At 44.3% G+C, this 13747-nt stretch overlaps 1 protein-coding gene across 2 annotated transcripts; it reads right to left on the reverse strand.

Annotated features, from left to right (window-relative positions):
* Positions 1-1516: 1516 nt before the first annotated feature.
* LOC119285637 (titin homolog) lies at positions 1517-12037 on the reverse strand. 2 transcript variants are annotated; one of them, XM_037564974.1, is made up of 13 exons: positions 11902-12030; positions 11711-11820; positions 9320-11124; positions 9201-9234; positions 5039-5115; positions 4307-4366; positions 4107-4217; positions 3920-3997; positions 3683-3763; positions 2820-3207; positions 2415-2524; positions 2064-2094; positions 1517-1990 (listed from the first exon to the last, which is right to left on the reverse strand). In XM_037564974.1, exons 3-13 carry the CDS (start codon positions 11099-11101, stop codon positions 1830-1832), a joined length of 2913 nt encoding a protein of 970 aa, XP_037420871.1. In that variant the 5' UTR covers positions 11102-11124; positions 11711-11820; positions 11902-12030; the 3' UTR covers positions 1517-1829. The 2 variants fall into 2 exon arrangements, with proteins under 2 accessions (XP_037420871.1, XP_037420870.1); XM_037564973.1 differs by lacking the exon at positions 11711-11820 and having other exon boundaries at positions 11902-12037.
* Between the last annotated feature and the right edge of the window lie 1710 nt (positions 12038-13747).

Consider the following 13747-nt stretch of genomic DNA (forward strand, 5'->3'; position numbering starts at 1 on the left):
GAAAGAGGGACTATCCATATATCATGGGATACAGTATGCAAGGCCAAAGAGCAGGGAGGATTGGGAGTCCTTGACTTACAAATCCACAACCAAGCACTGCTCATCAAATTCCTCCATAAATTCTTCAACAAGTCTGATATCCCATGGGTGAACATTATTTGGGAAACCCGCTACCAAGACAAATTGCCAAGTGACAACAAGGTAGGTTCTTTCTGGTGGAGGACAGTCCTGAAATATCTTCCTACCTTCAAACAACATGCATTATGTAAGGCGGGTCAAGGCAATACAATACTGTTTTGGTCTGATAAATGGCAAGATCTTCCCCTCAATGTCAAATACCCAGAGTTACACTCCTCTTCTACCCAACGGAATATATATTTGCAGACAGTACTAGAAATCAATGATATCGGTCTATTATTTCATAGGCCAATGTCTCAAGAAGCATTTGTGCAATACAATGCATTGCAAGAATTATTAAGCAGCAGAATGGTAACAACAGGTAATGACATCTGGTTTTATACGTGGACAGCCCCTAAGTACTCCTCCATTAAGATGAACAAAGCCATCCAGGGGAACAACCAAGCTCACAATACATTCAGACTCCTTTGGAAAACAGCATGTCGTTTGAGACATAAAATCTTCTTTTGGCTACTACTGCATGACAAAATCAGCACCAGGAATATGCTCCAACGAAGAAGTATGTACCTAGAAGACTACAACTGTGCTCTGTGCTCTAAATCCATTGAGGAAACGGTGACACATCACTTCTAGGACTACCCATTTGCACAGATGTGTTGGCATTCCATTGCACTCAACAAACATAGAGGCATGTCGACCTATGATGAAATCCACTTATGCTTAGTTGCACTCCCCACAGAATTTGCTATGGACATGGTTGTCATGGGCTGCTGGAGCATTTGGATGAGCAGAAATGATAAGATCTTCAGAAGAGCCACACCAACTGTCGACACTTGGAATTTTTTTTTTTTGAAAGAAAGAATGAAAGGCACTGAATTAAGAGCAAAAGCAAACAAGGCAAACAAGGTCAACACATGGATACAGAATAACCTTTAAGTTGTCATGATGTTTCACAAAACAGGCATTGGCTGATTTTTTTTTCCTTGTCTTTTACCTTTCTTGTAATTGTACATATTTAATTAATAAAAGTTTATCATAGAACAATTGTTCTACGGTCTTGGCCTCAAAAACAAAAAAGCCAAGCCATTACTGGCATCAGCATCTTGAACGGCCAATCGTAGGTGCATACACATTTACTCACGGGACTGCAACGTAGTCTTACTCCCGATCGTCGGAACATAAACCCCCAATTGTGTTGGCCCACATCAGAGAACTGCATTTTCTTTTTGAATTTTTTTCGTCACGTAATGCAGCACGTTTCCATCTGCTTATTTGTCCAGAAATTCAATCTGATATCCCCCCTCGCAACCTGCGTGACTGCCCCAGCGATGCTCAAACCGCTAGAGCTCCCACCGTTGTAATCCAATGCCGCAGGACAGAAATCCGAGTATGTCCATATTCTATTCAAACCTATTACCACACCATCCAACATGCTCTGCTACAACCATTCGAGTTTTGGAAAGCATATGCAAATCTACAGACAAATGTTAGCTAGAAGTGCCTCCCAGCACGGAGCTGCCTACAGGTTATGTTTTCGCATACACAAACAGGGCTAGGATTTTGGTGTTTGCAAACATAGGAACCATAATTAACATAGGACTGCCCAAGAGCCCACCAAGGCAAAAGTGAAGTAGGCATTAAGTACAAAATAATCAACACTGGGCGCTAATGCTATGGTGTTTCACAATGCTTCAGACGGCGACCTTTGCTCGATGTCGTGACTGTTTCATCTTGGCATCTACATTTTTGTCTTGATCATCGTCTTCCTGCTCCGATAACTTTGTCAGCTCTTCTTGAATCATAATTTTGATAGCTCCTTTTCTTGCGGTCAGATCAATCTTGTAATGGTCATCTATAAGACGTAATCTGTTAGGATGTCTGCTCCACAACTGCAATGACAACAAAAACATATCTGATAGACTTACCGAGCTTCTTAAGAATGTCGCTAAAAGTAGACTGCAAAATCAGATTCCAAAATACGTCAGTTCCCACATGAGAAATTTCCAAGTGAAAACAGAAGTGCAGTCAAAACAAAAGGGCAAGTAACCTTAGAGTAAGAGTAATACAAATGTACTCCCTCCGTCTCATAATGTAGGACGTTTTTTGACACTACAATAGTGTCAAAAAAGGTCCTACATTATGGGACGGAGGGAGTAGAAATTAACCTCAGAATCTACTTCTGTACAAACACCAGCTATATTTACGAAACAATACTTATCATAGGGACAGAAACCAAACAATAAAATGGTGGGATCAATGATCAATGTGTAACCAACCGTGTTGAAGTCAACTTTTTTAAGGATTCCAATAATGGTCTTCTTCAACTCAGCCTTACTGGGCAGACCCCCTTCTGCTGATTCGCCTTTGCTCTTCATTGCCTCTTTACCTAGATAAAATATCATTAGATTTGCTGGACAATCTAACATCATATATGCTCTAACGGATATCATAAAATGGAAGAAACTAGTCCAATTATGCCATAAGCAATAACTGCATCAAGTACTGGAATGAGGGCCTTAGAAATCAGAAATGAATGGAGTATACAGGAATTGTCATCAAACAACCAGTTAATCCATACTCCACACGGATAACAAGAACTACACTCATAATTATTAGTACCAAACATAAAATAAAAGGGCACATATATGATACACAAGGTACTATGGAATAGATTGTACTACCTGATGACTTATTTTCTTCTATCACCTTTCCAGAGCTTGGAGTATGCTTTGATATGATGGGTTTCTTCTTCCTAGAGAAGACCTTTGCACTCTCATCAGGGCTCTCCTTTTCCTTGGAACCTTTGGATGGTGATGTTTTGCCCGCAGTCTTGCTTGCTGTCCTTGGCGGACTTGTCCTATGGGTGCTCCCAGCAGCAGCCTTCTTTTTACCTGCAGAATATTTTACTTCCGAGGACTTCCTATTTGCCTTATCTTCGGCAGAGTCATAGCCATCTTCCTGCTCATCATGAGATTCATCTGCATCTTCCTCGCTATCAGACTTCACATCTTCATCCGTATCATACTCCAGAGCTTGCTTTCGCCTTGGAGATATGTCGTCAGCAAATTTCTGAAGCAACAACGAAGAGTGAGAACAAGATTTTTATAATTGAAGAATGATGGTCATGTGGCTACATTAACTTGTCACGGGATAAACAGTTAAACACAAACTTCACTTGTATGTACATGTATATACTCAACACGGTATCAAGAAGATGTCATGCTGGTTGCATTGCAAAAGGCACTAAAAAATGTTGCAGATATTAATATTGCATATGCAAAAATTGCAGAAGGGGAGCCTTGGCGCAGTGATAAAGCTGTTGCCTTGTGACCATGAGGTTACGGTCATGGGGTTCGAGTCCTGGAAACAGCCTCTTGCAGAAATGTAGGGAAAAGGCTGCGTACTATAGACCCAAAGTGGTCAGACCCTTCCCCGGACCCTGCGCAAGCGGGAGCTACGTGCACCGGGCTGCCCTTTATATGCGAAAATTGCAACTGAAAATAATAGAGCCGACAGGTTCCATCTGACAAATCTGGCGCCATACCTTCTTAGACCTCTTGGGAGTGATATCCGAAGTCTTGCTCGAACTACCACCTCCTCTCTTGCGTTTCCTAGAATTTGACCCCTAAACAGTAGGAGAGAATGAAGCACACAGAGAAAAAAAATATAATAAATGGTTCAATTACCACACATTCTAATCCCAATCATAAAAACATCACAACAGCAAGGTACTGAGGTACAACTGCAAGATAGGTTGTAAGGTAACAATACTTGTTCTCACCTGGTCATCAGAGAGGCCAGAATCAGGCATAAGACGAGGCTCAGCAATGAAATCCAACAGCTTTGCAACGATATCTTCCTATATGAGTTATCCCAAACAATGTTAGATGCCACACTATATTCACCACGTTATTACACCGCGTCTGTCTTAACAAAAATACTGTTCTATAAACAGAACATTAAACCACCTTTCTGATGTTTGTTTTGGGAACCGGAATAGCAAGAAGCCAACAGAGATCCACCAGCATGTCTTTCATACACTTGTCAAGCTTCTCCTTTGCCTTGGCTCTCTGCTTTTCCTGCAGATAAATAGAACTCTTTAAAGATTAAACTATTTCCATCACCTACATATAATGGGAAATTCAAAATTCGGAGCAAAGCAGCTTACATCGCTCTCATGCCACACAAATCCAGAGAACTGAAGTATATGGCCTTTAAAATCGACAGTCTGGAACATTGAGAACATAAGCCACTAGCCAGGGTGAGTGAGTTGAAAAGAACTTCAGCATTTACATCAATCAATTATAACTTAAGAGTTACTGAACGGAACTAATAACAGTTGTGTTTTACTTGAATAAGAACCCAAACCAACTAGATGCCTTCTAAGATTTAACCACCAAAAATCATAGAAACAGAGGTAATCCATTTTGCAAATGGAAATTGAACTGATCGGTAAAATTAGATTCCCAATGCACCACAACTTAGCCGTTGCTGTTTCAATATGGCATTTCGATAAGCCATGCAGTACACAGAAAGAAAATCGCTTGACTCGAGAACAGTGTATAAATTTGACAATTTTCCTACACTATTCCTCCTGCTACCTTTTGTTGCCAGATAACATATACAGCAGAGTCAAAGGACTACCTCAACAGACTGATAGTATTGGGTATACTCCTGTTTGGGGGGAATATAGGAGTATACACCTTCAGTCTAAAATTGGACAATGCATGTGCTCAAAACTTACCTAGAGGGACTAGTGCCTCTTGGGAAGTTCAGTGTGCAAAGTTACTTGAATAATTTTAGTCCAGCTGAACAGGAAGCAATTAAAACCCAAACGACAACAGAAAGTTTTCAATGCCAGTTATCGTAAAGGCAATATCATGATATTTAAGGTGTTTACCTTGCCTTTCCTCCCAAAAAGAACATTGTGAAGAAATTTAAGATCAGCAGGTTTCTTCCTCGTTAACCTCTGTGCCACTGTAAATAAGTTTCAAAAATCAAATCAGTGAGCGGACAATAGAAGTGCAATAGGAGGAGAAAACCACACACATTACAGCATGACTGCAGGAGCTGAAACAGTAAAATTAAAGACAGCCACAATTGTCAGTTTTTTTATCGAAGACATAGACATGAAACATCAATGGAGCAATCAAAGTTATAACTGAGACCAATGTAGTTTATTATTGGTTAATTGTTGATAATACAACAAATCACCAGCGAGAAGAGCAGCTACTCATCATTAAGAGTTCAAGACACATTGATACTATCCCAGATGCCAATGAATTTCAGTCAGGCAAAACCAAAGGTTTGAATCAAATTGTTGTTGTTGGATCCCATTCAAATTACAGCAGAAGATCAGATATAATGGTATGCAGATACAAAAATCTAGCACTTGACTAAAGTTAATAAAAAAACTTGCTAGTCACTAGAGCCTTTTGGCCTCCTCTTACTACTGTTGGACACTCAATCAGGCCAGAGTACACAAGAAAGTTTGCATCTAATACAGTTCATTTATAACTGTGCTTCAGTAATGACTATAACAGTATAAATTTGATCATATTTTGCAGTCTATTTCCCATGGAAGCTATCCTCTCTTCTGCAATAGATTAGAATTCACTGGAGCAAAACTGTGCTATATTTGCAAGTCTAATTTAGGTAGATAATCCATGCATCACCTAATTTATTCACATAGCTTCTCACTTCTCAGTGGAAAATCAAGGATGGCACATCCACTAAGGTGGCGTTTGGTTCACGTTACCCTGCAGGGAAAACACTCGTTTGGTATGGTGGCAGGAAAGGATAGGAATAGTAAAGAATCTGGGAATATTCCCCTAAAAACTGGTTGAGCAGAGCCAAGAAAATATGCCGGATGACAGCAACCACCCACGGCCCACACTCCCCTTCCCTCACGTCCCACGCAAAACATTTTTCGCTCAGTCTCCATGCTCTTTGCCACGGCTGGTGTGGGCGGGAGGAGAATAAGCAGCGGCGGGCCTCACCCTCTCTTTTCTCTCTATCCCAGCACTCCCCCATGCCCCGTGCGTGCAAGGAGATAAACCAGAACTGGGAGCACAACTGAGCAGAGATGAACCACGCCGACAGTGCACAGATGAGGCTTCGCAACACTGTATCTTGCAAAGGCGGACACGGGCTCAGTTGACATGGTCACTATGCTCCAGATTGGGTTCCTGCTCCACCGCACCCCATGCTGGCAGCCAAGCAGCACACAAGCACTGCCACCACCAAGGTCTGCGGCTGGCACCTATTCACATGCTCCGATTCCCTTCTCAGCAATTCCTCTCTCTGATTTCTGGACGATTCCCTTTGACTTGCAGCCTGAAGGAGACATCCGATCTGTTGAATTCCTGGACGACTGCGTATACCTGTGTATGTATGCTTGAATGATTGCTACCTCTGTACACTAATGTAAGACGTTTTTGCAGTTAAGACGTTTTTGCAGTTCGAACTGCAAAAACGTCTTACATTAGTGTACAGCGGTAGTAGTAATCTACTTGTGTATATGTATACTATTGTGGATGTATTCCGTAAAAAAAATACTATTGGGGATGTACACCAAGACAAAGAATTGTGTAAACTTGCGTATGCATATACTATTGAATATATATGGATGATTCTGTTAAGGAGTATTAGTAATGGTCTAGGAGTCCTTATTAGTCTATGTTTAGTTTCCTTGCACCTCAAGTCATGTGTAATAATGTATGCCTCTTGGGCCTTCAATAAAGATAAGTTGCTTTCATAACATGATATTAGAGCCTAGGTTTAGGTCTCTGGACGCCGCAACTCATCCTTACGATCCACTATTTTTTTTCTCGATTGATCTGTTCTTCTCTGGATCGATCTCGTCTTCCACGGCACCACCACCCCCGCGATCCACCTGGCACGTTGACTGCTTGCCCAGCTGCTTCAGCGTGGGCACCTCGTGGGCCGCTACTCCTGGATCGATGGCGGCTGCCTCTCAGATCAGGACCATCGCCTGGTGTGCGCTCGGCTCGAAGCACCTCCAGGAAGGCTCCGCTCCACGTGCAGGCCCGCCCGTACAGCTCCAGCAGCCTGTGTGTTGCTCTCTTGCAGCTAAAGGCTTCTTTCCGCACATGTCTGCGTGCCTGCAGCTGGATCTCATCTTGGTCAACGCTGCTGCTTCCTGTCGCCCGCATGTGCTTCTCCTGGCCTGCCTACTAGCTGCTGCCTTTCCGCCACGTACGTGGCCGCGTGCTAGCTTCTGCTAGGCTCCGATCTTGATTACAACAACAACAAAAAAATCAATGTCTTCTGCGTATACGATGTCTTTTCATCTTTGTCTCGTGTGTGCGCTTCTTAGCTTCTATCTTATTATATTTTCCGCTGCGTCCACCAAATCCGTTGATATTTTGTGTTTTCTTTATATCATCCGAGTCTACCAAAATTTTGTCCGACAGCCTTTTTCTGGCCATTGTCCTCTGTATAGGATTTCTGTGGCCTCTCTTTGCGTTGTTGATCTAAGCCCATTCTCTTGCCGCCGAGCTTCTTTCGCCGTCGGTTTTCATGGGCCATGATTCTTTAAGCAATGCTTCTTCTCTTGATGTGCCATCTTCTTTTGACAACCCATCTTCTCTTGATACTTATCTTGTATCTTCAAGTGATGTGGTGTCTTCCTCTGGTGTGCCATCTCTTCGTTATCCCCTTTGGCGACTCGACAGGTTTTGAAGACTCTTCATGCTACGACGACACTCTCAAGGCACGGATTTGGATTATCATTTTTTTTCTAGTATTACACTTCTTCAAATGCAATGCTATTGCATATGCTTTGCATTTGAGGGGGGGTGTTAAGGAGTATTAGTATTGGTCTAGGAGTCCTTATTAGTCTATGTTTAGTTTCCTTGCACCTCAAGTCATGTGTAATATATATATATATATATATATATATATATATATATATATATATATATGCCTCTTGGGCCTTCAATAAAGATAAGTTGCTTTCCTAACAGATTCATGGCCGTATTGTGTGAATGCTTGTTGTATATTTCATCATCAAGTTCATTTTTTTCTATTGCAGATGAACAAAAAGAAAGTAAGCTTTATATTATGCTGGGCTGTGATGTTAAAGTTCACTTTTTATTTTCAAAATTAATGTTGTTATCAAACATTCAAACTTTGCCATTCAAAAACTATTGTAGATGGACAACAAAAAGAACAGTCATTCAAAGAAAATGTTTTTTATCAAATGTTCAAACTTGACATACATATGTTGCTATAATTACTTGTAACAAGGATAATCTCACCGCCTCAACAATCATTCATCTCTTATCCTCTCAACCAAACACACAAATGACTATCCCTAACCACCTCTCATCCATTCAACCAAACAACAAAAGGTGGCTACCCCTAACCACGTGGTTTGGCATATACTCAACCAACTCAGGCTTGCCCTTAGAACCAAACGCCACCTAAGTTACTCAAAATAAGGATCTTACACGCACATATGCTAGTGATAGCAGACTAGTCTAGACTAGCAGCTTCAGAACTGAATACAAGGTTGTGAAAAGGTGTTGGCTTAAGCTCAGAGCATCTGTACACATTTGGACTAATAAATATAGATATAAATAAAGTTACAGTACAAACATGGCTACTAAGTACTAAACATATCAAAGGCATACACATAATGTAACGTATTGATTCAACTGGCAGATCAGGAACAAACTGATCATGATTCATGAGATAGACTCACAGGGAAAAGGATCTTAACTGGTACTCCCTCCGTCCGAAAATACTTGTCATCAAAATGGACAAAAAGGGATGTATCTAGAACTAAAATACATCTAGATACATCTCCTTTTATCCATTTTGATGACAAGTATTTCCGGACGGAGGGAGTACCTAAAAATTCACAACAGGCTTCTACCCAGATTCAGTAATACCATGCATCATTAGGACAAGTGTGCTCAGATTCAAGTGCTTGATGCAAGAACAACATAGCCTTAACCAAGAACTGATGTCTATTATACAGCCCCTAAAAATAAAGTAGGTAAAAAGTTAAAAGAAAGTGTGCCATAGGGCCATACCACTTGGTATATCCTTTAAAGGAGTGCCACGACCCTGCAATGAAGAGATTTACCAGAAATTATAGCACAGACAAAAGGAAAAACGTGAGATAAAGGAAATATGACTGCAAGCAATGAACCTTCTCAACTACGAAGCTCCTGTTTGGCTCCTTATCAATCACTTCAACCAACCTCTCTACTATTTTCCTCTCACGTTGAGGGCGATCAATACCATAAGGGCTGGGAGTGTACAGTAAACTTTTGGCTTCCCTGGATTTGGACCCATGTTGTTTCTTGTCCTGTCCCTGGCGTCTATCCCTAGAACTCCTTGCCCTCTTGTTCTTAGGTGTTTCCTCCTTATTCTCTTCCACATTCTTGTCTGCCTCGCTGGCCTCCTCTTCTGTTACCTTGCCATCTTTTCCTTCCTTGTTCGCACTTTCTTTTTCTAGCTTCTCTTCATTCTCGTTTGCCTTACCATCCCCTCCTTCCTCTTTCTTATCTGAAGAGCCCTTTTCTTCTACTTCCTCTTCCCCTTGACTATCATCATCACTCATTTCTTCAGCTGTATTTTCTTGCTGCCGAGCCGCTCCATTCTTTCCTTGCCCATTCAATTCATCATGCATCTCAGAACCACATTTTTCTGCATCTCTCGGTCCCTTCTTGACCTCTGTGTTCACATCCATTTCTTCCTTGTGCCCTTTGTCTTCGAGCTCTGCATCTCCTGGATTGGTCTCAGCCTCCGCCATTTTGACATCCACGCGTTCTGCTACATTAGAACTGTTATCTTCTTTTAGATCTGCATGCTTTACCGCACCCATTATGATATCCTGATGTTCTGCTTCCTTGGTGTTGTTATCTTCCTTTGCATCAGTATCCTCCACGGCACCCATTTTGACATCCTCATGTTCTGCTACCTTGGTGCCATAATCTTCCTTTGCATCTGCATCATCCACATCAACCATTTTGGCATCTTCATGTTCTGATGCATTGGCATATTCATCTTCCTTTGCATCTGCATTGTCTACAGTATTCATGTTGCCATCCTTGAACTCTTCAGCCTTGGCGCCAATGTCTTCATTTGCATCTGCATCCTCCACACCACCTGTTCTGTGATCCTTGTGTTCTGCTGCCACACCACCTGTTCTGTGATCATCGTGTTCTGCTGCCTTGGCTTTGTCATCTTCCTTTGCATCTGCATCCTCTACAATAACCATTTTGGAGTCCTTGTGTTCTGCTGACACGGCATCTTCCTTTGCAACTGTATATTCAATACCAGCCGCTTTGGAATCCTCGTGTTCTGCTGCCTTGGCTTTGTCATCTTCATTTGCATTTGCATCCTCTACAATAACCATTTTGGAGTCCTTGTATTCTACTGACTTGGTGTTGTCATCTTCCATTGCAACTACATCCTCGATACCAACCGTTTTGGAATCCTCGTGTTCTGCTGCCTTGGCGGCTTTGTCATCTTCCTTTGCATCTGCATCCTCTACAATAACCATTTTGGAGTCCTTGTGTTTTGCTGACTTGGTGTTGTCATCTTCCTTTGCAACTACATCCTCAATAGCAGCCGTTTTGGAATCCTCATGTTCTGCTGCATTGGCACCATTACCTTCCTTGGCATCCGCATTGTCACCCGATTTGACACCCTCTGTACCTGCCTGCTTCACAGCACCCACATCATCTTCCTTTGCATCTTCAGCCTCCTCCATCTTGGCATCATCATCGGATGAGCCCTTAGCGCCGTTTTCTGAGGCTTTATTATGTTGGTTGGCATTGGTATTCGCTGCTGCAACATCCTTGCTCTCGCCAGCCTCTTCCATCTTGGTATTATCCTTCTTATCAGAAGCAACAACTTCAGTGGATGTTCCTCCATTTGCCACAGCCTTCAACTCCATTACTGGTGCCAGGTCTGCCCCGGTCATCCAGGTGACCCTTATTGCTCCAGCTGCAGAAAAATAGTTTGGCCAAGTGCATTAAGTTAAATAGGTAAGAAACTGAAAGAGAATTAAACAACTGAGTGAAACATGTAATGATGTGAAGCTTGTGGCTTTCATCCAAAAGAAAGCAGGAAACATGTAAAATGAACAGCAGAAGTGTCTCCCCTCGTAAAAAAAAAAACATAATGTAAGATTTGGTTGTCTCCATCCCACTGCGAAGAGTGCTACCACTAAAAAAGGCAACAGAAAGACAATGCTAGGAAAAAAATGACCTTGTGGCGACTAGGGATAAAACCCTAACCAGTAACTAGACAATTGGCCGGGGGTCATCCTCCTTTTCTAAAAAAAAAAGTAACTAGACAATTAGGTTCCACGACCCCGCCCCCAAAAAATCACATCTAATGATGCGGCAAAGTGGCCGCTGCAGATCGAAACACGAAATTCCATCGGTAAAACCGATGAACAGCAGGTACGCGGCGGCACCAAGCTAAGAACTCCACCCAAATCGAGCCTAATATCTGGGGGCGGGGCTCATAGCTGTGCGCAACCCAAAACCGCCCAAGCTCAACGAATCACACAGTCGTAAGCTGCAACCTGCCCAAGCAGACGAAGTGCTCCCCCGACCCCCGCCGAAGATCGAGCCGGAGCAAACCCTAGCAAGCCCCAAGCTCAGCCGCTGCTCCCGCAGCAGCAACGCATCGAACCTGGCCGGGAAATCCGACGTGAAGCAACAGTAATCTCCAACAACAAGCAGCGGAAAATTTCGGTGCTGCTGTCGGTGTTACCTAGAGGAGAGCGGTGATTCGTGCGGAAGAGTGTGGAGTCGCGTCGCGTCCCGCCCCCACGTCGCCTCCTGTTTCTGTCCTCCGACTCCTGGGAGAGAGAGAGTTTATTTTTCCTTTGTATTAAATGGTTGGACTAGTCGGGCTCGGAGCAGTGTGGTTTGTGCGCCGGACGGCCGGACCCCAAACCTGGAATCCAATGCACTTCTATAATTTCGGCACAGAGGTTTGGGATCGCGCGACTGATTGCAACTTTCGCCGGTGGCCTTGTGCGTGAGTGCCTCGCTCCCCGCGATCGGCATGTTAGGGCATCTCCACCGTTCGGCCCCTAAGGGCACGAAAAAGCGTCGCTTAGGGATGAGTCGGCGTTTTTTTGGCGTGGGAGCGAACATGTTCTCAGCCGCTGCCTCAGGTCGCCCTCAGACGCCCCACAGTTCGTCCAAATTTTGATAAATACGGCCAAATTAGAACAAATACGGTCAAATTTCGACGAAATTTAGGCGTTTTTATACGAAAAAAAGGACGAAAAAAAACCTAAACTACGGCCGATGCTTCTCCTCCCTAACACGGCCGCTGCTCGATCCCTCGCCCCGGCGCGCTGCTTCGCTCGAGCGGCGGGTCGTTGCCGCCCTCGACGTGCGCAAGGACGCCGCTGAGCGTGCGGCCAGGGACGCCCCACCACAGGCGGCGGCCCTCGCTGTTCTTGCGGCCGCGCGGCATCGGTGCGTTGTTGGTGGAGACGAGCCGCTCCTTCTGCCGGCGTTCGAAATACGCCGCCCACGCCGCGTGGTTGTCGGCGGCGTACTCCGGGAGCGCCCGCTCCGCGGCCGTCAGGGACGCCCGCGCACGCTCGATCTCGGCGTGGAAATAGGGTGTCTCGGGGACGGGCAGAGAGGGGACAGGGACCCCGCCGGCGCTGAGCCTCCACCGCGACGGAGCGCGTACGTCAAGCGACGCGGGGTAGTTGGCCTCGTGGAGGAGGTAGGCCTCCCGCTCATGCAGCGAGCGGCGGCCGAAATCGTTGGTCGCCGCCGCGTCGCCGGGGTACCTCGCGCTCATGGTTGCCGGGGAGGAGAGAGAGGGGCTCGAACGGCGGAGAGAGGGGAGAAAGTGCAGCGGCGAGGAGGGTGATAGAGGCAAAGGTGTCCCATCTTTCGATGAGATGGTGGCTATCGTTTTAGAGGAAGTCGACTTTGACGATCCGACTACGAACATGCGAGGACGTCGCGCCTTAGCAATCACTAAACCAACTCCGAGGGGTTATTGACCACGCCGGAGCACGATCAACCTGACCACGAGGGTCTGTTTCCTGCGAGCAAACGAAGAACAAGCAAGAAACTGAGATTGCAATCTGGATATTGCGAATATAAGATGAAAGCTTTATTGATCAAGGTGGGGTTCTGTGACGTCTTGGTCTGATCGTTGGACACAAACGAAGTACGCGAAGTTGCAGGTATGGCGAACTTTTAATCTAAACAAAACCCGAAGTCTAAACAACGCCCTAAGGGCTGTATATATGAAGGAAGAGGAGGGAATTTCGTGGCCCTTGGAAGAGGGGTCCAAAACCAACCATAACTCTTGTTTCCCCACACATACGGACTCTAAAAATAGGCTGTACTTAAGTATTTCGAAAATACATGGGCCTGACCCAATAATAAGGCGACGCAGCACCTAAAATAGCCTCTGAGCGAAATTTATGAAGTGGCATCTTGTATATTTCGTCCAAGGCTTCATGCACTCCTTAGGGTGGCTTCAAAGTCCTGAAATCATCACTTGTAACTCCGTTCTGGATCCCCTTGCGCGTGCCATCATCTCCACCCTTGAACTTGTTTCAAGGTTCATCTTTCTT

The sequence above is a fragment of the Triticum dicoccoides genome, chromosome 4A, assembly GCF_002162155.2.
Source record: "Triticum dicoccoides isolate Atlit2015 ecotype Zavitan chromosome 4A, WEW_v2.0, whole genome shotgun sequence".
Lineage (NCBI taxonomy): Eukaryota > Viridiplantae > Streptophyta > Magnoliopsida > Poales > Poaceae > Triticum > Triticum dicoccoides.

Excerpts from the sequence above, each read along its gene's own strand:
- LOC119285637 (XM_037564973.1), bottom strand. The coding sequence starts at position 11,101 with ATGACCGGGGCAGACCTGGCACCAGTAATGGAGTTGAAGGCTGTGGCA. Across the intron at positions 4,218-4,306 it reads TTGTGTGGCATGAGAGCGAT|GAAAAGCAGAGAGCCAAGGC; the intron begins GTAAGCTGCTTT and ends ATTTATCTGCAG. Across the intron at positions 2,525-2,819 it reads AGAAGAAAATAAGTCATCAG|GTAAAGAGGCAATGAAGAGC; the intron begins GTAGTACAATCT and ends TATTTTATCTAG.